Raw genomic sequence first — 25900 nt, 5'->3', positions numbered from 1 at the left:
CAAGTGGATGTAGCCTTCTTTCTCACTATTTATCCTAAATGATTATGTAATGTTTCTGTGCACGGTTAAACAGCTACTGCATTCCACCCCAGAGGACGGTTGCATTTCATTGTGTCGATGTAAGCGGCTATGTTGTGGCTTTTGTTGAGGTTGGGAGTGGTGGTTGGTCAGCGAACTCAGGAGAGGCAACTGTTACCAGTTTTTTTTAAAGGGTGCAGTTGCACTCTCTGTGGTGTCAGCCTCAGAGTAATAATGCGTACAGAAGGGGATGTGGAGCATTGAGCAGGCCCAGTCACTTCCCATTTTGCATACCACCCTGAACACGCCCGATCTCGTCTGATCTCGGAAGCTAAGCAGGGTCGGGCCTGGTTAGTACTTGGATGGGAGACCTCCTGGGAATACTGGGTGCTGTAGGCTTTGGGGGGAGGGATAGCTCAGTGGTTTGAGCATTGGCCTGCTAAACCCAGGGTTGTGAGTTCAATCCTTGAGGGGGCCATTTAGGGATCTGGGGCAAAAATTGGGGATTGGTCCTGCTTTAAGCAGGGGGTTGGACTAGATGACCTCCTGAGGTCCCTTCCAACCCTGATATTCTGTGATTCTATGATATGGAGCACATCCGACTGTGCGAGTGCATGTGCACAGAGGGATTGCCAGGAAGCTTCCTGCACTTTCTCTTTCCCTCGTGCACCCAAACAAGCAGCCACAATTTGATCTGTACTTTACAAAGTAATTTGGTGTCCTTTGGGATGAAAGGCATTGCAAAAATATAAGCTATTAATATTATAAATACATTGCATTATTGCTCCAGATAGGAAGTTTCAATTAATCTCCGCCATCAGTTTGGGCTTGCAGCTCCAAAAAATGAAGAGCTAGTGATTTATCTATCTTATTACTCCTTTTTGTCGTCATGGTTAACACAGCCCACGCATTACTATTTAATCTCACAGACACTGTCTGCTCTCTCTATGGATATGCTGTCAGAAGAAAGGTAGTGTCTCTTATGGTACTGCACACACAAAAGCCTATACCCAAGAATTTAGGCTTTTAAGCAAAGGTGTAAATCTGAATTTAACCCATAAGACTGAAAAGAAATATTTACCTTAACTGAATTATCTCCATGAATCTTAGTAAAAGATCTGGGGTTGAAGTCAACATTGTGTTTCAATGAACAATTTTCAAAATGGGGGGGGGGGGGGAGAAGCTTTAAAGAGAAAAATATGTATAGCTTTAAACTCTTTATTCTTCTTTGAGTGCTTGCTCATGCCGATTCCATTCTAGGTGTCTGTGCGCCCCAATGCACAGTGGTCAGAGACTTTTGCCTTAGTGGTATCCGTAGAGTTGGCTGTGGTGCCCTCCGGAGTGCCGCACTCATGCGTCAGTATATCAGCGCCACCGGCCCTATGCCCTCTCAGTACCTTCTTACTACTTACTACCGTGGTGGTTGGTCGGAGTGCCTCTTTTCCTTGCCTTGCAAGTGGTCAGCGGTTTCTTTCCCTTTTGACTTAGTGGTCCAGCTGTAAATAGTTTTGCTATTGTAGATTAGTTAGTAAATAGCTGTTAAGTACTGTAGTTAGTCAGTTAGGGTCCTGGTGGGGCTTTGCCCCAGACGAGGCATGCTCCAGTCGCTGGGTTTTAAGACCTGCGCTGACTGTAATAGGCCTATGCAGGTTGGTGACCTGCATGGCAGTTGTCTGAAGTGCCTGGGGGAATCCCACATCAAAGAAAAGTGTCGCATCTGTAATAACTTTCATCCCAGGACACCACCTCATGGAGGCCGCTCTCTGCCCAGCCTCCAAGCCGTTCTGGCTGGACGCACACAATGCCCAGCACTTGGTCCTCGGTTCGTGGCGCACCCCCAGCACTGGGCTCTACCCGGCACCGATCCCCTTCGCTGGTGCCCAAGAAGAAGTCTAAGAAGTGCGACCCAGCACCGAGCAAGACAGACCAAAGGGCATTGGGTAAAGGACCCTGTTTGGGCTGCCTGCCCATGCTGGAGTTGCAAGGGGACACTTCCCCGAGGGAACCTCCTACCCTCCTTCGTGATCCGCCGCTGACTCCAGGGGATGGTAAGGGACCCAGACTGATGGCGGAGTCAATGCCTTCCCAGTGCCCAGAGAGCAAAGGACTCTCCCACCACAGCTGGCACCGCATGCGGCACTGGACCTGCCAAAGGTTCCCTACAAGGGCAAGCCAGCCATGAAAGCTTCCCAGAAGGCAAGTGAATGCTGCTGGTCTCCGATGCCAAGGCAGAGCTCTTTATCACCACGCCTCTGGCCTCTGCATCAGCCCAGGTCACCGGTTTGCTGCCACAGATCGCCGGCACCGTGCTCCCAGTCTCTGCCCTCGTGTCGAGACTTGCCCAGAGGGAAGTGCCAGTCATCGTACGGTCAGCACCAGTCATCCTCATGCCAACCCTCTGCACGCCGACAATCACCATCACCTAGACCACAGGGACTCTCCCCAGCACAGCGCCATTCCTGGCACTGGTCTGCCTACTCGAGGCACCGGTCACCCACGTTGGCAGTTAGCTGCCAGAATCAGGGGTCAACAGCCCTGCCATGGTCACGGGAGGAGGATGAGGAAGTTCAGCCCCTCGCCGAGACAGCACCATCGTGACTGGGCTCCTGAGGCTGCATCTACCTCAGCAATGCCATCCTGGCAGCAGGGCCAGTGGCCAGCACAATGGCCTTACTGGAATGCCTGGGGCATGCTGATTATGCTAATGTCCCCATCTCACCAAGTGTTGGTCACTGTGTTGGACAATCACCAAACGGCACCGGACTGGGTGCGTGAAGTGCAAGCAGATGCTGAGGTGGAGGGACAGGTGCCCATTCTGAGATCCCCTCCTGCCGGGGGATGATGCTCTGGGTCCTCCCCCGGGGGTTCAGTCATCCTCATCCTCTCCAGATGAGGCTGTGGCGGAGCCTATTCATGCTAGCCCATCAGACGACTTTAAGAAGCACCAAGCCCCACTCCAAAGCGTGGCCACTAACTTAGGTCTAGAGTGGAAGAGATGGTGGAGCAATCAGACGCTTTGTTTAATGTGCTTTCTGCATCCATCCCCGCACGTGCTCCCAGTGCATGAAGGGGTCCTAAAGATTATCAAAGCCCTCTGGCAAACCCCATTCTCAAGCCTGCCCACTTCCAAGAGGGCTGAGAAAAAGAATTTCTTCCCTGCCAAGGGGTTCCAATCCTTATACATGCCCCCGCCCCCAGTGTCATTAGTTTTTTGTTTCGGTGGCCAACGAGAAAGACAGGCAAGGGCATTCTAGTTCCACCCCCAAAAATAAGGAGGTTAAGAGACTAGACCTTTTCCGGCTTTCAGTGACAGTACATGTTAGTACTCTCCTCGCTTATTCTAAAAAAAATCACAAGATGGGATTTCTTGGGAAATTAATAATTTTAATATGTGTATAGTAATAAATTCCAACAAAAATATTGCCTTGATTTAGGGGGGAAAACACTTAAGCATGTGTTTAACTCCCATTAAATTCAATGGGTCTTAAGCACATCCTTAGAGTTAAGAGCATGTTTAATTGCTTTCCTCATTTGGGATGTATGTGCACAAACTACTTCATGTTTGCATCCCTTTTTTTGTTTTTGATGTGATGGGTATTACAGCCATTTATCCCAGTAAACTCAAATCTCTCCAAAAGCAAAAGAATGTATCCAAGGGTTATCTAAAAATAAAGAGCTGGTGTACTAATTTATTACTGTGTGAAACCTTTTTATTTCTGGTTGCATTTTCAGGAGGAAAGCATTGTCCTAAAAAAAACCCAAACAACCCCCCCACCCCACTGTTTGCTAAAATACAATGTTGTTAATCGTTGTGTTTAATATTAGCCTGCTTTTTGGCGGACAGGGGGGCTTAAATACATTTTTTTGCCATTCTTTTTCCTTCTGAGTAATTTTTAAAAGTCCTTCCAACTCTTCTTTTTGAAAGCACGTGTGTGTTCTTTGAACATTAACCATGCATCTCATAATTTACACTAATCTTGCGTTGGAGAAAAATTTAGAGAACTTTTTTAAAAATACACAGTTAAACACAATGTTCTGTTGCAAATAATTAAGTTAATTATTGACAGATGACACTGCTAGCTTCTTGAGAGGAGGCACTAACCTCAGTTATCATGATGGCACCAATGATTTAAAGTCTTCATTGGAGATTTTGTCTGCCTTGCTGACTCCATGGGGAAAAGATAGTCTGTGGTCAAGGGCACTGTTAACTGATGAAAATTTGACCTTGAGCAAGTCACTTACTCTCTCTCTTTTTTCAGTTCCCCTTCTGTAAAGTGAGGATAATACTTTAAAAGAGCCAAATAGACTGATAATTGTGACGATAATTCTGAGTCATGTATCTTGTCTACACTGAGGCCTTCTTTTGTCAAACTGTCCCAGTGTTGCAACAGCACTATTATAGTTCCACTGGCAATAGAGGGGCTACTAGTGTAGACCAGCCCCCAGCAATTTCACTGTGGTGTCATATCACCTGTCTTAGAGCAGTGACGGGGCGACAAGTTTGTATAATTTTTGGTGGTGCTCAGAACAGATCCAAGTCCTGTCCTGCCCCCCACACCTGCCTAAGGCTCTGGGAGGGAGTTGAGATGTGGGAGGGGTGCAGGCTCTGGGACGGAGTTTGGGTGCAGGCTCTGGGCTGGGGCAGGGGGTTGGGATGCAGGAGGGGGTGCAGGGTTTGGGTCCTGAGTGTGGGGTCTGGGTTGGGACAGGGGTTGGGCTGCAGGAGGGGGTTTGGGCTGCAGGTTCTGGGAGAGAGTTTGAGTGCGGGAGGGGTGTGGGCTCTGGGCTGGGACAGGGGGTTGGGGTGCAGGAGGAGGTGTAGGAGGGGGTGTGAGCTCTGGAAGGGGGTTTGGGTGCTGGGTGCAGGCTCTGGGCTGGGACAGAGGGTGGGGGTCAGGGGCATGTGGATGTGCCAGGGATGAGGAGTTTGGGGTGAAGCAGGCAGGCTGGGACAGGGGGCCAGAGAGGAGGACTCTCCCCAGTGCTCTCCCCACCAGCAGCAGCGAGCTCCGGGGGGGAGGGAAAAGGGGGCCACTCCTCAGCACGACACTCACCCAAGCCACCCCAGCTGCTGATGCTCAGGTGGTCCAGCTAGGATAAGCCCTCGGAGTCCCCTGCTGGGGGAAGGGGGGCTGTCATATACCTCCTCCTCCCTCCCTCCTTCCTCCCTCTGCAGGCGCAGCAGCCGTCTCAGCCTGCCCCCAGTGCCACTCCCTTGTAGCCAGCTGTGGCAGCAGCCGGTGAGGGAGTGCAATGCGGAGCTGCAGGGGGCAGCCACCCGCTGCCCAGGGCAGGCAGGGATGCTCTGGGGAGGTGGCAGGCAGGCCCCATGGGACGTTCCGGGGGAGGCGCACAGGAATGGCAGGCAGGGCTGGAGGAGAGACCCAGCCACAAACATTGGTGGAGCTGGGCTCTCCAGGCCCTGAATTTGCTGGAGCCCGGACACCACGGGCCCGTACAACTTACCGTCCCTGAGCACTGATGGGAGAATTTGAAGAAAACCTCAATGTAGACAAGGCTCATGAGTCAGCTTTGGTAGAAGTTACAGGCTTTAATGTTCTACAACATCCTCTGCCATGAGATTTTGTATAGCAGTGTATAAAAACATTACTTAAAGGAATCATGTCCATTCTCTGAGCCAGAAATTAGGAGTCCTAAGGGGCAGCTTTAAGTCCCTTTAGAACAAAGCTGACTTAACCTAGTATTTCAATAAAGCTGGATAGTCAGTAAAGAGATCTTTAGATTGTTGGAGTCAACTGTTTTCCCCAACTTGACAAACCTACATCCAAAAAATAAATCGGATGTACTCTTCTGTCAGTGTATGTTCAGACTTGATGCTCTATGTTTGTTCTTATTTTCATATGTCCAGACAGTTTCAACAGAAATTTCTGAATATTCATCTGAGAGTGAAAACCTGGAAGAAGGCCAGGTGGACACAGAGTCTCCTAATTTTGGATTTAGCAAAAAGCTACAATCAAGTTCTGAAGCAGATCTGGCACAGGCTACAGGCAGATCTGCAAGTGACTGGCTAAAATCTGCACAGGCCCTTCTGCAGACACCTAAGAAACAATCAGAGAAGACTTCAAGGACTCCAGAAGATTCTGCAAAGAAAAGGAAATTGCTGAGGTAGATTACAATTCTTTTTCAAGGAAAAGCTTCAAATGAAAAAATCAGAATTAACCAACATTTATCAAAAACAGTAGAATCTATTATAAGATTAATTTCTTTTTATAGTTAAAAATTTAAAGAAGGAAAATTTACTAAGACGCTCTCTCATCTGCTAACAGGCAAACTGTAAAAAAAAAAAAAAAAAAAAAAGAGAGAGAGAGAGAGAAAAAGCATTTTCTGTTTTGAAATCAGTGAGGAAAGCACTGGATTTTGAACTCCAGCTCTCTAAGTTTCAGTATAGTTTAGCTTTTTCAATAGTGATTTAAAATGCCTTACAGACACTAATTCTATCCCCCTTGCCAGCTTTTTTAGGCCAGACTGCAGGGGTAAGTGAGCTTTAGGGTTGAAGTCAGAACAGAAGTACAGTAGAACCCCGTTTATCCGAGCCTCCATTATCAGGCTCTCTGTATTAAATGAACCACCAGCACACACACGAATATTGGAAATTGACACTGCAGGTCCAGATGGCAGGGCTCCGGCTTTTTTGCATTCTGTAGCATAACCACATGGTGTGACTAGCCATCAGGGATTGATGGACCCCGTCAGGTTTCAGAATTCTCGAAAGAACAAAACTGTAGTTGGTGGCCCATTCTGGTGCTGTGCTGGTAGTACATCATTGTCCTCTTTAGTTCTCAGCTGTCAGAACTGTAGCTCCTAAGCATCCTCTCATTATATACATCAATCTTGTATGTCACTTTGTGCAATCCTATCCCTTAGTAGAAGTAAACAAAAATAAATCCATTCAATTTTCCCATGCTAATAGTGATAGCTGGGATAAATAAAGGGGAAGGAATCCAAGCCAAAATAGGGAAAGAACAGGTTAGAGAATACTAAGATAAGTTAAATATGTTCAAGTTGGCAAGGCCTGATGAAACTTATCATACGGTACTTAAGGAACTAGCTGAAGCAATCTTGGAACCATTAGCAGTTATTTTTCAGAACTCATGGAGGACAAGTGAGACCCTGAGGACTGGCGAAGGACAAACATATCACCTATCTTTATAAAGGGGAACAAAGAGGACACCAGGAATTATAAACCAGTCAGCCTAACTTTAATACCTGGAAAGTTACTGGAACAAATTATTAATAGGGCTGTCAAGTGATTAAAAAAATTAATTGTGATTAATTGTGCAATTAAAAAAATTAATTGCATGATTAATCGCACTGTTAAACAATATTAGAATACCGTTTAAATATTTTTGGATGTTTTCTACATTTTCAACACAGAATACAAAGTGCACAGTGCTCACTTTATATTTATTTTTGATTACAAGTATTTGCATTGTAAAAACCAAAATAAATAGTATTTTTCAATTCACCTAATAGAAGTACTGTAGTGCAATCTCTTTATCACGAAAGTTGAACTTACAAATGTAGAATTATGTACAAAAAAATTGCATTCAAAAATAAAACAATGTAAAATTTTAGAGCCTACAAATCTACTCAGTCCTACTTCTTGTTCAGCCAATCACTAAGACAAACAAGTTTGTTTACATTTACAGGAGATAATGCTGCCCACTTCTTATTTACAATGTCACCTGACAGCGAGAACAGGTGTTCACATGGCACTGTTGTAGCCGGCGTTGCAAAGTATTTATGTGCCAGATATGCTAAACATTCATATGCCCCTTCATACCTCTACCACCATTCCAGAGGACATGCATCTATGCTGATGACAGGTTCTGCTCAATAACAATCCAAAGCAGTGCAGACCGACGCATGTTCATTTTCATCATCTCAGTCAGAGGTCACCAGCAGAAAGTTGATTTTATTTTTTGGTGGTTCAGGTTCTGTAGTTTCCACATCAGAGTGTTGCTCTCTTAAGACTTCGGAAAGCATGCTCCACACCTCATTCCTCCCAGATTTTGGAAGGCACTTCAGATTCTTAAACCTTGGGTTGAGTGCTGTAGCTATCTTTAGAAATCTTACATTAGTATCTTCTTTGCATTTTGTGAAATCTGAAGTAAAAGTGTTCTTAAATTGAACAACATGTGCTGGGTCATGATCCGAGACTGCTGTTACATGAAATATATGGCAGAATGTGGGTAAAACAGAGCAGGGGACATACAGTTCTCTCCCAAGGAGTTCAGTCACAAATTTAATTAACACTTTTTTTTTTTAACAAGCGACATCAGCATGGAAGCATGTCTTCTGGAATGGTGGCTGAAGCATGAAGTAGCATACGAATGTTTAGCACATCTGGCACGTAAAAACCTTGCAATGCTGGCTACAAAAGTGCCATGCAAATACTTGTTCTCACTTTCAGGTGACATTGTAAATAAGACGAGGGCAGCACTATCTCCAGTAAATGCAAACAAACTTGTTTGTCTTAGCAATTGGCTGAACAAGAAGTAGGACTGAGTGGACTTGTAGGCTCTGAAGTTTTACATTGTTTTGTTTTTGCGTGCAGTTACATAACAAAAAAAATCTACATTTGTAAGTTGCACTTTCACGACAGATTGTACTACAGTACTTGTCTGAGGGGAATTGAAAAATACTATTTATCATTTTTACAGTGAAAATATTTGTAATCAGAAATAATATACACTTTGCTTTCAATTACAACACAGAATATAAATCAAAAATATTTAATTTCAATTTAACAGTGATTAAAACTGCGATTAATCGCAATTAATTTTTTTGAGTTAATCACGTGAGTTAACTGTGATTAATCTATAGCTCTAATTATTAAACAATCCTCTAAGCCCTAGAGGATAATAGTGTTATAAGGAATAGTCAGGATGGATTTGTCAAGAACAAATCATGCCAAACCCATCTCATTTCTCCTCTTTTGACAGGGTTACTGGCGTAACGGATGGGGAGAAGCAGTAGATGTGATATATCTTGATTTTAGAAAGGCTTTTGACACAATCCCACATGACATTCTTATAAGCAAACTAGGGAAATGTGGTCTAGATTAATTTACTATAAGGTGGGTGCACAACTGGTTGAAAGACCAGACTTAAAGACTAGTTATCAGTAGTTCACTGTCAAACTGGGAGGGCATATCTAGTGGGATCCCGCCTGAGTCAATCCTGGGTCCGATACTATTCAATATTTTCAATAATGACTTGGAGTGGAGAGCATACTTATAAAATTTGAAGATGACAACATGCAGGAAGGGTTGCAAGCACTTTGGAGGACAGGATTAATATTCAAAATGACCTTGACAAATTGGAGAACTGGTCTGAATTCAACAACATAAAATTCAATAAAGGTAAGTGCGAAGTACTTAAGCTAGGAAGGAAAAATCAAATGTACAACTACAAAATGGGGAATAACTGACTCGCTGGTAGGACCACTGAAAAGGATCTGGGGTTATAGTGGATCACAAGTTGAACATGAGTCATCAGTGTGATGCAGTTGAGAAAAAGGTTAATATCATTCTGTATTAACAGGAGCGTTTGTACGTAAGACACGGGAAGTAATTGTTCTGCTCTACTTGGTACTAGTAAGGCCTCAGTTGGAGTACTGTGTCCAATTTTGGGTGCCACACTTGAGGAAAGATGTGGACAAACTGCAAAGAATTCAGAGGAGAGCAACAAAAACAATAAAGGATTTAGAAAACCTGATCTTTGAGGAAAGGTTAAAAAAAAGACCGGGCATGTTTAGTCTTGAGGAAAAAGAAGACTGAGATGGGAGATCAATTGTTTTCTATGTCCACTGAAGGTAGGACAAGAAGTAATGGCTTAATTTGCAGCAAGGGAGCATTAGTTTAGATATTAGGAAACGCTTTCTAACTGTAAGGGCAGTTAAGCTCTGGAATAGGTTTCCAAGGGACATGATGGAATCCCAGTCAGTGAACAGGTTAGAGAAACCCCCGTCAGGGATAGTCTAGTTTTACTTGGTCCTGCCTCAGCACAGGGGGCTGGAGTTGTTAACTTCTCGAGGTCTCATCCAGCCCTATATTTCTATGATTCTTGATTGTATGTTACTGCACTGCATAGTAACTAGCTTCCAAGGGGTTGTTTTGTTATTAAGGAAGCAGTGTAACCATAACTAATGAGAGATGGATTATGCTGGTGTTCAGGTAGTAAAGTGTTGTTCCCATGCTTTCCACCACACACAGATCTTGAATTGGAGACCTTATCTACACTAAAAAAATTTGCATGTTTTTTACATCAGACAAGGCCAAAGGGAATGTGTAGCAGCCACCACCCTTTATGAATCTTATTTCTGCAGTCTGTTCGTTCACGCCCATACCTTAGGATGAAATTGGGTATCTGTGTAAGTTCTTTCACTCTTAGAGTTCCATTATGAAGGATAGAAGGAAGAAAATACGAGGTTTTATAGAGTTCGTTGTATGGATTATATCAATAATTGTTTGTTCATAAAACTGGTAAACAAGGAAACTTAAAGACAAAGTGTAGATAAAATGTGATGAACAGTTGCTATAAAACTCAGCTTTTTGTGGCTGAAAATAAATGTCTGATGTGAAGGTTTTATGGGTTTCTAGTTTTTTCAAGTAAGATTTTATTTTCGTCAGCAAAACTGACCAGTTATTCTGAGGCCTGCTGGTCAGTTCAGGAAATGCAGACTTCGTACAATGTTAACTCTTCTGTTTCCAGATCTGTCACTTTGTAATATTTTTTTCCAGCTATCATGAATCTTTCCTGTATCAGTACAATTCCTTTTATACTTTATTAACATTCTTAGCTTGGATTGTTTTGAGCAGGTTAAGAAAGTTTTATTTAATTATTTGATATGTAATTGTACTGTAGAACAGTGGGGTACTTAAGATTTGATCTGCTAGAATGCACGTATTCCTTTTCAAAGGACCAGAAAATACAGAATGTCCTGGTATTCCACAAAGTAAAACACAACCAATTTCTATCGTACAAGGCCAGCAGAGGCCCTGAATATAAAATAAAATGCCAAGGGAAAAAGGAGCTTGTTCATACTATCTAATTTGATCTGTTTTCCTCACATATGGATACAAGTAGTATGAAATCTTCACAGCTAGAGCCTAATTTCTCTGACATCCTGATCTGATAAAATACTGGAATTATAAATACTAAGTAAAATTTCACTAGATAATTTATTCCTGGACAAAGAGGACATAACTGAAATGCATCAGAGCTACTGCCTGGATGCATCATTTGTAAAAACTGCTTTGTTTGCTGATGGTTTGGCTGGCAGCCCTCACTAATGCATGATCCATGCACTTGTCAAAGATTGAAGGCTGTCTGTAAACTGAAAATGAGGCTGATGCCCCCTGCCTTGTTGTTCATGTCAGGTGATGTATATTAATGGAGGGAGCAGACAGCTTTTTGAGCAAAAATACTTTTTACCTAAAACAAAAAATTCCCAATTGTAACTTTAAATTACTAGCTATTGCCTGTTTAGAATTGTCTAACAGGACATATCTGTGCCTTACCAAAGAGGAGTCAGTTTGGTGCCTTTTCCTTTTTGGCCCTGGAATCATAGTCTGGTGTTATGTGCAAGCCTTTGGGAGACAAATTGGCAGAGAAGTCTCTGAGCCAGAGATCGTGCCTCAGTATCTAGTCTGTAAGAGCAAAGGCAGGGAATCCATGGGGATACTTTGCTTTGTCTGGCTGCTGCTCTGGTCTCCGCTTCTATGCGGACTTCTCTTCCTTAGCCTTCTGCCATTTTTGTTTTGCCAGCAGTTGTATGAACAAATCAGCTTTGGGTAAAATTCAAACCAGGAATAAAACCAAGAAAATAACTTATCATTGTGAACAAGGACACTTATTTGGATCGAGTTTCCATAGTTTTGGTAAGATTCTCCATGTGTCATAGGAGAGGTGGGTCATCTGTCCCTGAACTGTAGTCCTCTCCTCTGTCTACCTCCCCTCCTCAGGTTAGGGGCAAGAGACATGTGTGTCATATTTAGGCTCTCAGAGGTCGAAGAAATCCATATGTAGGCCTCCATGCCAGCTCCATGCCAGTTTAGAGCAGTAGTTTTCAACCTGTGGTCTGCAGACCCTGGAGGTCCACACACTATGCCTAAGATTTCCAAAGGGGCCTGCAGCTCTGTTCAAAAATGTTTAGGGTCTGCAAAGGGAAAAAGGTTGAGAACCATTGGTTTAGAAGGAGAGCGCGCTCTGCTTTTTTTTTTTTTGGGGGGGGGTGGTTGGGCGGGAACGGATTAAGAAATTCCTGGTAAATTTTTCAACTTGAATTTTTGAAGTACGTGGTTAAAAAGGTAATTAATACCCTGGAAACTGAGGAGGCCCTAAACAAACCAGGCCCTAAACCTAGACCTCCCAAAAGTTTCTTCCTTCTTGTTTCAAACAGGGCCGTTAAATTCCGCTGATAAATTCAGTGGAGGTGGTTGTCCTGCTTAGAAGAACAGGAACACAAACTCTCGACCAAATCTTACCATATGCAGAAAGACAAATAGCAGGTTTGTCAATTTTACAAATGCAGTTTCATCCCTGGAAAGAATACTATTGTGCCTTTTTCCAGAGACATTTTTTTTCCTCAAGGGATCTGGGAAATTGGAAAACTGAAATCTTGCTTCATAGGAACCTTGACTCTTCAGTGTTGCAAACATATATTTGTTTACTCGTTTGCAGGAGTTACAGTGGCATAGTGTTTAGGCACATCTTGCCCAATTTAAGATAAAAGAGGTAAAGACAGCGATTAAGAAGATGCATCTAGCAGCAGCCTCTGTGGTGGGTTACAGCTGTAGATAGTGTAAAATTTTCTGGAAAGTCACTTTTTCTTCTCCTACAGTTGCTAACAGGCATCTTTGGCTCCTACCGTTGTGTGGCAACTCATGCAAATTAAGTATTTGCTCCCTGCAAGTTTTGCTGAAGCTAACTCTGGTGTGAGGCAATTGAAAACGCTTTAGCAGAGCGCAGAAGGAGCAACTGCTTCTTCTATCAGATTCCAGGAAAGAACTCCAAATCCATAAATTCACAAGTGATTCTAGGTGAGACTTCAGATGTATCTTTTTACTGCCTTAAACAGTCAAAAAAGACCTCTCAGCATTGATACAATGGATCAAAGAATTTGAATAGAAACAGAAGGATGAGAGAGGAAAACCTGCATCAGTGCAACTTTCCAAGCCACACTACCACTTGTATCCATATTAATGCCCTACCTCAAACAGGTCATAAGAACAGCCATACTGGGTCTGACTAATGGTCCATCTAGCCCAGTATGCTGTCTTCTGACAGTGGCCAATGCCAGGTGCTTCAGAGGGGTGAACAGAACAGTAATCATCAGGTAATCTATCCCCCGTTGCCCATTCCCAGCTTCTGGCAAACTAGGGACACTTCAGCTCACAGTTTTGCATCCCAGCCCATCCTGGCTAATAGCCATTGATGGACCTATCCTCCATGAACTTATCCAGTTCTTTTTTGAACCCTGTTATAGTCTTGACTTTCACAACATGCCCTGGCAAAGAGTTCCACAGGTTGACTGTGTGTTGTATGAAGAAATGCTTCCTTTTGTTTGTTTTAGACCTGCTGCCTATTAATTTCATTTGGTGACTCCTAATTCCTTCAAATAACACAAGAACAAATAATATTTCCTTATTTATTTTCTTCACACCAGTCATGATTTTACAGACCTCTATCATATCCCTCTTAGTTATCTCTTTTTTAGGCTGAAAAGTCCCAGTCTTATTGATCTCTCCTCATATGGAAGCTGTTCCATACTCCTAATAATTTTTGTTGCCCCTTTTGGTACCTTTTCCAATTCCAGTATTCAAGATGTGGGCATACCATGGATTTATGTAGAAGAAATATATTTTCTGTCTTATTTTCTATCCCTTTCAAATATGTACCCTCTTCCCCACGATTTCTGTACTGGCAGATACAGCTCACCATTGATCATTGACCATTGTGTATTAGAAATGATTATTTGAGCCATTGAAATAGTTGTTCTTCTTGTCAGTGAAAATATGTATCTTAGATATTTTCCTGGTCATCCAAATGATATCTAAGTTGGCTGAAGTGTTGATGGAGAAACACTGCACTCTCCAAAATGGCAAAGTTGATGTATGCATGTCTCCAGAATTTGTACCCAGTTGCAATTACACAACAAGTAACATAAGGATGAAGGATTACTCTTGTCTCCTTCTGTGCCAACTCATCCTATCACAAAGAAAAATTGTGGCATGCCTCAGGTGTTAGAAGGGTGGTCCAAATTTGACAACACTAAACCAATGAAAAAATGTACTGCACTGATTCTAATGCATCATTTTGAGACACAGAGGGAATAAGGCTTCTAAATCTGTGATAGTGAATTGTATCAAAACTTGTGTAGTGCAGGGCTCTAAAGCTTGGGTCATGTCTACACTACAGGTGCTACAGCAGACAGCTATAGTGCTTCAGCTATGCCACTGTAATGCCATAGCGTATTCGCTTCCTACTGTGATTGAAGGCTTTTTCTCTCACTGTAGGTAATCCATCTCCCTGAGAAGCAGTAGCTTGGTCGACAGAAGCATTCTTCTATTGATCTAGCCTCGTCTGCACTTGGGGGGTTAACTTGGCATAACTGTGGGACTCCGATGTAAATTTTTCACATCCCTGAGCAAGATAGGTAGCAAAAAAAAATGAGGCGTACTTGTGGCACCTTAGAGACTAACACATTTTTTTGGGGTTTGTTAGTTTCGAAGGTGCCACAACTACTCCTCTGTTTTTTTTGCTGATACAGACTAACACGGCTACCACTCTGAAACCTGTCACCAAGATAGCTAGGTTGATCGAAACTTTAAGCGTAGACCTAGCTTAAGTTTATACCATCTGAAGATTTTGTAACTCACTCCACTAGGTCAGGCCTGATCTACACTGAAAAGTTATATCAACAATGTAGTTGTTGGTCAGGGATGTGAAAAACACATGATGGGGGAAAAAAAGGGTTTCCATCAACACAGCTAACTTCAGTCAAGGATGTGGTGTTCCTAGACTGATAGAAAGACACCCTCTGTTACAGTAGGCTTCATCAATACTATGGGGATATGCCAGCTGAGCTATGCCAGTATAGCCTCTGTCGTCCAGACATATCCTCAGCAACTATCTCTAGGGTTGAGAGGGGACTTGCAAGGCAACTACTTTGACAAACTTCCATAAGCTGTTTTTCTATATGTATGTACAGTACTTTGTACAGTGAGTACCCAATAATGATTGGGCAATGCTACAATACAAATAATTAATGACCTAATGATCAATTGTGAAATAGTTAACAATGGTGACAGTTAAAGAGAACTCATTAGTTTTCTAAGTCAACACTACATTGAGCTGAATTGGATGGCTAACACTCCTCAGAATTGTTACAAAAATTCTAACTTGAACTGAGTGTAATCTTCACAACCATGAGAGCTAGCGAGTGGGAGCTGAGATTCTGGAACCACAATTCTTTGTCAGCGGGTGAATTCTGCAGTGAAGTCTGTGGCTGTGAAATCACTGATTACATGGGACCCTGACTATGAGAATAAAATATGTTTAGGAAATGCTATATTGCTGTAACTGTTTATTGCTCTTAAATTCAAATGAACTAGAAACCAGTAAACTTAGATGACCCATATTTAATGGGGTTGGTTTTGGTAATTTAAATAATGAACATAGATTCCCAACACGTTTAAAAAAAGAACAAATAAACAAGATAAACGTCTCTAAACCCAACTTACCCGGCATTACACTTGCATGCTCAAAGTGCAGTACAGATTTTCTTTTAAATTTAACTTCACTTGGGTCGGGACCCAACGGCCAGTAAGTCTTAGACTACATTTAAAATTTAGATTGACATAGCTACGGATGTGAACTACCCCTGAGTGCCATAGCTAGGCCGACCTAACTCCCCATGTAGAAGCAGCTAGGTTGAGGGAAGAATGCTTCCATAGTCCTAGCTACCGTTGCTCAGGGAGGTAGTGGTCCTACAGTGAAAAGTTCATGTTAAGTACTGAACTAGGACATGTATCTTGCTTCTTAAACTGGAGTCTTCCCCAGGGGATTTCACTGGACAAAATAGGTTTCAGAGTAGCAGCCGTGTTAGTCTGTATTTGCAAAAAGAAAAGGAGTACTTGTGGCACCTTAGAGACTAACAAATTAATCTCCAAGGTGCCACAAGTACTCCTTTTCTTTTTACTGGATAAAATAGTGACACCAGGTAAAATATGGAAAAATTGTGGGCAATGGAGAATGTATGATTGGTCACCTTTGCATAATAGGTGGCTAAATGAATGCGCGTGTTAAATTGTTTCACAAAAAATTGTTCTTTCTTGGGAAAGGTTGATATGATATAAATCTCAAAGTATGCTATTTGTTATATAAAAACATACTGTCCACCTCCTTCACAGAAAAGAATCATATTTTATTCTTCAAAATGACATTTGCCACCTGTCAAATTATATACACCAAAATGTAAGTCAATCACATAGGCCAATTAAGTACATAATAGTGTCTGGATCTGCCAAAAGAGGAAATTCAGCATTAGAAAATAACATGCCTTCCCACCCCATCCCGAGGCACACAGCTGCACAAAGAAACGAAACCACAGTTAAGTTCAAGAGCTAGTTACAATAGGCCCTGCACTGATGCCAACGTCTGGCAAAATGAAGCAAGACCACAGCAAATACTAGCATCAACAAAGGCCTGCATCACAGATGCCAGCAAAATTGAGGAAATCATAAGATATAACATGACAACAACCCCTGAAGCTGATGCAGAGTAAAAATGGTATACCTTGAAATCTTGTCAAAAGCAAGTAACAGAGCCCAGGTCAGCTGACTAGGGCTTGCAGGGCTTGTGCTGTAGGGCTAAAAATATCAGTGTAAACATTCAGGCTTGGGCAGGAGCCTGGGTTCCACGACCCTCCCCCTTTGCCAGGTATCAAAGCCTGGGCTCCAGCAAAGCCAAAACATCTATTCTAGTTTTTTTAAGGCTGGTCTACAATACTGCAGTAAGTCGACCTAAGTTACACTATTTCAGTTAAAAGAAAAGGAGTACTTGTGGCACCTTAGAGACTAACCAATTTATTTGAGCATAAGCTTTCGTGAGCTACAGCTCACTTCATCGGATGCATTCAGTGGAAAATACAGTGGGGAGATTTATATACATGGGGAACATGAAACAATGGGTGTTACCATACATACGGTAAGGAGAGTGATCGCTTAAGGTGAACTATTACCAGCAGGAGAGAAAAAAAAACCTTTTGTAGTGATAATCAAGGTGGGCCATTACCAGCAGTTGACAAGAATGTCTGAGGAACAGTGGGGGGTGGGGAGGGGGGAAATAAACATGGGGAAATGGTTTTACTTTGTGTAATGACCCATCCACTCCCAGTCTTTATTCAAGCCTAAATTAATTGTATCCAGTTTGCAAATTAAATTCCAATTCAGCAGTCTCTTGTTGGAGTCTGTTTTTGAAGTTTTTTTGTTGAAGAATTGCCACTTTTAGGTCTGTAATTGAGTGACCAAAGAGATTGAAGTGTTCTCCAACTGGTTTTTGAATGTTATAATCTTGACGTCTGATTTGTGTCCATTTATTCTTTTACGTAGAGACTGTCCAGTTTGGCCAATGTACATGTCAGAGGGGCATTGCTGGCACATGATGGCATATATCACATTGGTAGATGTGCAGGTGAACAAGCCTCTGATAGTGTGGCTGATGTGATTGGGCCCTGTGATGGTGTCCCCTGAACAGATATGTGGACACAGTTGGCAACGGGCTTTGTTGCAAGGATAGGTTCCTGGGTTAGTGGTTCTGTTGTGTGGTCTGTGGTTGCTGGTGAGTATTTGCTTCAGGTTGCAGGGCTGTCTGTAAGCAAGGACTGGCCTGTCTCCCAAGATCTGTGAGAGTGGTGGGTCGTCCTTCAGGCTAGGTTGTAGATCCTTGATGATGTATTGGAGAGGTTTTAGTTGGGGGCTGAAGGTGATGGCTAGTGGCGTTCTGTTATTTTTTTTGTTGGGCCTGTCCTGTAGTAGGTGACTTTTGGGTACTCTTCTGGCTCTGTCAATCTGTTTCTTCACTTCAGCAGGTGGGTATTGTAGTTGTAAGAATGCTTGATCCAGATCTTGTAGGTGTTTGTCTCTTTCTGAGGGGTTGGAGCAAATGTGGTTGTATTATAGAGCTTGGCTGTAGATAATGGATCGTGGTGTGTGGTCTGGATGAAAGCTGGAGGCATGTAGGTAGGAATAGCGGTCAGTAGGTTTCGGGTATAGGGTGGTGTTTATGTGACCATAGTTTATTAGCACTGTAGTATCCAGGAAGTGGATCTCTTGTGTGGACTGGTCCAGGCTGAGGTTGATGGTGGGATGGAAATTGTTGAAATGATGGTGGAATTCCTCAAGGGCTTCTTTTCCATGGGTCCAGATGATGAAGATGTCATCAATGTAGCGCAATTAGAGGAGGGGCATTAGGGGACAAGAACTGAGGAAGCGTTGTTCTAAGTCAGCCATAAAAATGTTGGCATACTGTGGGGCCATGTGGGTACCCATAGCAGTGCCGCTGATCTGAAGGTATACATTGTCCCCAAATGTAAAATAGTTATGGATGAGGACAAAGTCACAAAGTTCAGCCACCAGGTTTGCCGTGACATTATCGGAGATACTGTTCCTGACGGCTTGTAGTCCATCTTTGTGTGGAATGTTGGTGTAGAGGGCTTCTACTCCATAGTGGCCAGGATGGCGTTATCAGGAAGATCACCGATGGATTGTAGTTTCCTCAGGAAGTCATTGGTGTCTTGAAGATAGCTGGGAGTGCTGGTAGCGTGGGCCTGAGGAGGGAGTCTACACAGCCAGGTAATCCTGGTGTCAGGGTGTCAGTGCCTGAGATGATGGGGCATCCAGGATTTCCAGGTTTATGGATCTTACGCTAACAGCGCTCCCAAATGAATTGACTTAGATTTGGAGAATTGCTGCCAAGGGTCTCTTCGTTTGCTGTGTAAATGAAACCTTGAGTGTGACAGTTCACTGGGCAGAGAAGAATTCATGAACACCAGCTTGTATGTACAAACCTTAAAAAAGAATTAAAAGTAATTTAAACAAATATTCTTGCCTCCCTCTAAACATGGAAAAGAGATTAGATTCTGTGCTGTTTCCAATATCAACTTTGCACCATGCTCTATCTTCCATCTTTAATAAGGGAAAATATACTCATAGTTAATGTCCTCTTACCTGTCCAGCCATGATATTGCTTGCATATTCCATATTAACATACATACATAACTTGTACAACATATCCCCACCAGTACTCTTAATAATGTATGCAACAGTATTATATATAAAATATCACTTGGTGTTTATCAAATATCAATATTGTAAACTCTGTTGTAATGTGTGTGTATATGTTTGAACCAAAAGAAGTAGTTAATTTCTGGTTTTGTTTTAAAAAACAAAACAAAAACAACCCCCCCCCCGAACAAATCTTAACTGTAAACTACCCATCCCCCTTGTTTACCGTGGAAATTCCTCTCATGCATGGCATATCCTTTTATTGTATTTTCCAATTTTACAATGTACCAAACAGATGCAGAAACAACTATTTCCAATGAGCATCTGGAATTTCTCATAAGTACTGTCGTGAGTATACTTTATACTTTGAAACCAAGCAAATTCACAGCTTCTTTTAACTGCACTTTTTGATGGGAAATGGAAGGATTATTGTTAAAGAATCAATAATAGATGGTAGCTGAATGTAGGGAAAGGAAACACAAGTTGCAGCCCTGCATAAATAATTTTTTCAGATCTTATTCGCAGACAGATAAATATGAAAATTTATCTAAGTCAGAGGTGAAGAAAAATGCTCAAATAGTCCCACAATAGTCCAAAGGCAGCTTCATACACACTAGTCTCTTTGTTCTTAAACTCGAAAACTGACCCCTTTGGGGTCAGTATCAAAGGTATAGGAATTGCTTTGAAATTATCTTAAATGTGTATGTTTCAGATGCTACTCCTCTTCTTCTGACCTCGAGAATGTTGAATTAATTTCAGTGTGGAGAGTTTTCAGGCCACTGAAATGCACACTTGACCCAGCATGTGAAATGAATCATAGGGTAAAGTGTGGCTAAAAGAATATTTTTGCAATCACTCATTGCCAGTGAGCAAGCAACTTTGAAAAAGTTGCTGTAAAGTGAACCCCAGGTGAAAGTTATGGATAAGATGACATTCTGGGCGGGGCATTGCTCTTGACAGATGTGGGCGTTTTCAAAATTGTTCTATATTTGTGTCTTTCTTCTAATTTAAAAAAAAAAGTGGAAGTGGAAGGGAGGATGGAAATACTTCTTTAAACTCATATTGGTGGGGGACTGAGGGACTTGAAATTTTGAATACCAGGATGATGAACGTTTCTGTGTCTTCTTTATTGTATTAAGCTCACATTTTATTGGGATTGTAGCCCAATCTGAATTGTCTGAGCAAATCTGTAGAGTGTAATTTTACAGTATGTCTCTGTCTCTGAGGGTCACAGAATAAATATTTCATTGGTCCTATGACTTGTCACTTGGCAAAACTGAATGCTAATTCTTGGCTTAATTGAGCATTTCTTCATTCTCTGCAGGGGAGGGCTAGCAGAGAGGTTAAATCGGCTGAAGAACAGAGAGAGGTCTGCCATTAGCTTTTGGAAACATCAATGTGTTTCAGAGTATAAAACCTCTTCAGGTAAGAACCATGTATATAGGCATGTTATATGAAAGTACATATTTGTTAGTTACATCTATTCATTAGAAAAATATTTGACATCGCCATGCATATAGTAATATGGTGCAAGTTTGTATTCTGTATAGCAGTGGCTCTGAGTTGTGGCACATACATCATTAATATTCTGCAGAATTGCATCTCTTATCTAGCACACTAGGTATTCATAATGTCCCTGTCACTGAAGTACTTGAGTTCAAAAGGTGAAAATTTTCTGTCCAGCTAGGACAGTGGTTCCCAAACTAGGAGCGCTGTTTGTTCACGGAAACCCTCTGGCGGGCCAGGCGGGTTTGTTTACCTTCCGCGTCCGCAGGTTTGGCCGATCGCGGCTCCCACTGGCTGCAGTTCGCCGCTCCAGGCCAATGGGGGCTGCGGGAAGGGTAGCCAGCACGTCCCACAGCCCCCATTGGCCGAGAACGGTGAACCACGGCCACTGGGAGCCACGATCGGCTGAACCTGCAGACGCGGCCAGTAAACAAACTGGCCCAGCCCGCCAGGGGCTTTCCCTGAATAAGCAGCACCCCTAGCTTGGGAACCACTGATCTAGGGGCTTAAATGTTAGGAAATGCGAGAATTAAGATTGTATAGGAAATTTTAATTTATCCCCCTTGGATGTATGCAGTTTTATGATACAGTCTCCAATTACATGATCACATGCCTCTCTGAATCTTCAAAGAATGTAGCTGCCAAACTCTTAAGACTTTACTGAGCGTGTATAAAGTGTGATTTTTCAGAGTCTCAAAAATTGGCTGAATTTGGGTGAATTTTCACAGGGACAACAAAGGGCACATCTCTTACATCAGGGCAACCCCACTACAAAATTTCAAGTCTATCTTGCAAAGGGTGGAAGCACTAGAGCATCTCAACAACATGGCTGTGATTTTTTTGTTTTTGTTTGTTTGTTTTTTACATGGGCTGGACAACATATATTTCTCTAATCTAATCTGGTTCTCAAAAATAGCTGACTTGTTTTAGCTGAAATTAAAAAAAAAAAAAAAAAAAAAAAGTTCAACCTAGGTCAGATGCCCAGTATGCAAAATTTCAGCCCGAATGGTTAAGATTTTGCTGTGACAGTTAGGCAATATTAATGTAACTGCCTGTAATCTAAGAGTGTAATAATTTTGTTTCGCTGCTAATTGTAACACTTTTGGCTTTCATCTTATTGGGATTTAAGATAAGAATCTCTTGCTGGTCTCAGTGTAATGTTGGTAAACAAAGTGCCAGCTCTGGCCAAGGCCGTAGGCGTTAGCTAAGAACTAACAAACTAATAGCTGGAAACGAAACCAGCTCATCTATATGTTAGTTTTGTTCAAAATACGTATTAGCTTTATAAGAACGTATTTAATGTTTAGACTCTATGAAATGCTTGTAAATTGCTTCATGCATTAATCTTACTTGTAATGTCTGTATTCCACGCTATAAAGTTTGTTTTATGATTGTAAAAATGCCTGCTCTGAAATTGTGAACTCAAACAAGAAGAGTCTGTTCCCCTACCTATCCAAGAGGACTATCAAATATTAAGTAGGCCATTGTAGGACAAAAGCTTTGTTGATTGCCCAATCCACCCATAGAGAAGTACGTGCAGAAAGCTTTGTGCCATCCACTTGAATGCCGGAAGAGGGAAATAAAAATTGCTAGCATGAAGATTTTTCTTCTCTTTACTGTTTGGAATCTCACAAGGGCAGGAGCTAAGAAACAAAAAGCAGAGATCTGCAGGGTTGACCTGAGTTAAGCCCAAAAAAGACATCCAGTGTTGACAGATTACTACATCTCTGTCACCTTTGAAATCACAGAGTTAAAATTATTTGTGTATATATGCTTGCTTGCTTTAGCCTGTAAATAACTCTTATTTCTTTTTCCTAGTTAATAATAAACCTTTAGTTAGTTTATTACAGGATTGGCTGTAGGTATTGTACCTTAGATCTCATCCCAAAGACAAATGAATCTGGAGTAAGTGGCTGGTCTCTTGGGACTGGGAGCAACCTGAATATTTTGTGATTTTTGGTGTAAGTGATCATTTATAACTAAATCCAGCTTGCCTGTGTGGCAAGATAGACTGGAGAGCCCAAAGGGACTGTCTATGACTCCATGGTAAGACTGGTACAGTGAGATAGGAATTCACATTTGTTACTGGGTTGGTGTAATCTAATTATAGAACATATCACCAGTTTGGGGTGTCTGCCCTGCTTTTGACAGTCTGCCCTGAGGTTGGCACTCTTGGCTGTGAGCTGCTCCAGGCAGCATGATACTCAGCCTTCTAGGTTTTCTTCGCTCTGATAATATTTCTAAAATGCAGGATTGTTTCTGACTTTCATGCAGCTCTTGTCTCTGCTTCTGTTGCTAAAGGCAGACACAAAAGAGACAGATGAGCACAGTGATCAGTGGGAAGAGATTGAAGCAGCTTAGTGGTTGAAGATCTGTTAAGTCATTTTGGATGCTCTGTATTGTATGTTCGCATAGACCAGAAATTCAGTGACAAGGAAGGAGGGAGGAATTCCCAATGAAATTAATCCCAGGCCTTTGGTTTAATTTGTGATTTTAGGAGAAATATTTCCAGAACGGTCTGGCTGACCCCCTCATGGCATTTTATGTTGCAAAAACTGGAGCTTTCATTTTGCTATTATCTTGCGTGTTGTGTCAACCTCCATGTCACCCAATGAAACCTTTCTTTTTGGCTTTATTCTTTAAAAATTCCTTTGTTCTGCCGACCTCTGTTCTGTTGCAGAGCTTAATTGTATGTAATTGCTGTGGTTTGGCTGCCTCTCTGTAGCAGAGCTGAGTTACTGCTTCAGAAAACAGTGCCCCCTTGAAGCATGTGTTTGTTGTCTTTCATACTGTGAATTGAGAGGGTTATTCATTAAGGGTATTGCTTTTGTCTAAATCAGACTCCATAGCAGCTTGGAATGTCTGAGAGTTTTCTGAGCTCTACCACAACAGAGCCTACACCTTATTCTGTAGAGAGAAGTATCTTCATTTCAGCACCTGTGGAATGGTGCATCATGTACTCCATAGTTGCCCCTTCTTGAGGTAGAGGCTAACTATGACTATATTACATCTGATTGCTGTATATGGCTGTTGGTCTTTTGGAAGATTTTTCAAGTGTAGGGGGAGGGGGCTGTGATGCTCTCTACCTCGGGGGAACACCTTCCACCTCCATGTTCATCCTTATAATATGATTGTGTGGTATCCAATGCAAAGTTTGTCATGTCAGGTGTCTTTGGAAAGCTCATGATGCACTGAGTATTGTTGTTATAGTAATGTTATAGGTTGTAATTTCATATATATAGTTATGAGGCTGAAAATGTGTCCCCATGGCTTAAAACAAGCCCAGGCAAATCTCTCCAGGAGCAGAGGGGCAGTTCACACCTCATCATGGCATGTATGGGGACAAGCCCAGCCCAGCCTCACATGAACAAAGGACACTGGCCTAGGCAGCAACTGTTGGACTCTCCAGTGAGTCACCCCACCTTCCCTTGGTCCGTTTGGGACTACGATGAGGTAATACTCACCTGAATCTGAAGGGCGGGGAGCAAAGCCAAGAAGGAAGAAAGAACCTGATAAAAGGGAGAGACGTTTGCCATTCTCTCTCTCTTCCACCTCCATCTACAGCAGGGGTGGGCAAACTTTTTGGACCGAGGGCCACATCTGGGTGGGGAAATTGTATGCAGGGCAGGGGTTTGGGGTGCGGGAGGGAGTGCGGGTGTAGGAGGGGGTGCGGTGTGCAGGATCGGACTCAGGGCAAGGGATTGGGGCAGAGGAAGGGCGTGGGGTGTATGAGGGGGCTCAGGGCAGGGAGTTGGGGTGCAGGGTGCAGCAGGGGGCCCAGGGCAGGGAGTTGGGGCGCAGAAGGGATGTGGGGTGCAGGCAGGGGGCTCAGAGCAGGGGGTTGGGGTGCAGGAGGGGTGTGGGGTGCTGCCAGGGGCTCAGGGAAGGGAGTTGGGGTGCAGGAGGGGTGCGGGGTGCTGCCAGGGGCTCAGGGAAGGGAGTTGGGGTGCAGGAGGGGTGCAGGGTTCAGGCAGGGGGCTCAGGGAAGGGGGTTGGGGTGCAGGAGGGGTGTGAGGTGCAGGAAGGGGGTTGGGGTGCAGGAGGGGTGCGAGATGCAGGCTGGGGCATGGGGGTGCAGGAGGGGTTCGGGCTCCAGGGTGACAGCGGCACACACTGGGGCAGGGCAGACTCCCTGCCTGCCCTGGCCCCATGTGGCGCCACTCCGGGAAGCAACCGGAACCATGCTCCATGTGCTGCCCTTGCCATGTCTCCAGGTACCTCCCCCGAAGCTCCCATTGGCCGCGGTTCTCCGTTCCTGGACAATGGGAGCTGTGGGGGGCAGTGCCTGGAGGCAAAGGTAACGCATGCAGCCCTCTGCCCTTCCTCCCCCAGGGGCTGCACAGGGACGTGGTGCCTGCCGCTTCTGAGAGCGGCGCGGGGCCTGCGGCACCACAGGGAGCAATCCCTTGGGCTGGATCCAAAGCCCTGATGGGCTGGATCCGGCCCGTGGGCCGTAGTTTGCTCACTCCGATCTACAGACACCACCACCAAGCGACTGAAACGCTGATCAAAGGGGAGAGCCTGGCTGAAGCGCAACAAGCCAGCCTGTGGTGAGAAGGATCTAAGTTTGTAAGGGAACTGAAAATGTTAAGATCAGCTCAGATTGCGTTTTGCTTTTATTTCATTTGACCAAATCAGATTTGTTGTGCTTTGACTTATAATCACTTAAAATCTATCTTTTGTAGTTTATGTATTTGTTTGTTTATTCTATCTGAAGCAGTGCATTTGGTTTGAAGCGTGTCGGAGGCTCCTGTAACAAGCCTGGTACTTATCAGTTTCTTTGTTAAACTGACGAACTCATACAAGCTTGCAGCATCCAGTGAGCATAAATGGACAGTGCAAGACAGAGTTTCCTAGGGTTGTGTTTGGGACCGGAGATATTGTCCAGTGTCATTCGGTTGCACAATCCAAGCGGCGGCTGGCCAAAAGTGCACACTCAGAGCAGCTTACATGCTAGAGGCTGTGGACAGCCCAGGAGTGGGGGCTCTCAGAGTGGAGCAGGGTAAGGCTGGCTCCCAGAGTCAAGGATTGGACTGAACTAGTCGGTCCAGTAACACCAGGGGA

The 25900-nt window shown here is 43.4% G+C and overlaps 1 protein-coding gene and 1 pseudogene across 3 annotated transcripts in view; both read left to right on the top strand.

The window, feature by feature from the left end:
* Positions 1–25900, top strand: part of SPIDR (scaffold protein involved in DNA repair) — a 333236-nt gene that overhangs the window by 84283 nt on the left and 223053 nt on the right. For all 3 annotated transcript variants that reach the window (XM_075125247.1, XM_048840608.2, XM_048840607.2), the window contains 2 exons: positions 5888–6144; positions 20655–20755. In XM_075125247.1, the coding sequence (XP_074981348.1) occupies positions 5888–6144; positions 20655–20755 (358 nt within the window). The remainder of the gene's footprint in view (positions 1–5887; positions 6145–20654; positions 20756–25900) is intronic.
* On the top strand, positions 298–417 carry LOC125633137 (5S ribosomal RNA; annotated as a pseudogene).

Source organism: Caretta caretta, chromosome 2, assembly GCF_965140235.1.
Source record: "Caretta caretta isolate rCarCar2 chromosome 2, rCarCar1.hap1, whole genome shotgun sequence".
Lineage (NCBI taxonomy): Eukaryota > Metazoa > Chordata > Testudines > Cheloniidae > Caretta > Caretta caretta.
Note: the sequence above shows the minus strand (reverse complement) of the source record. Positions and strands in the feature narration are given on the sequence as shown.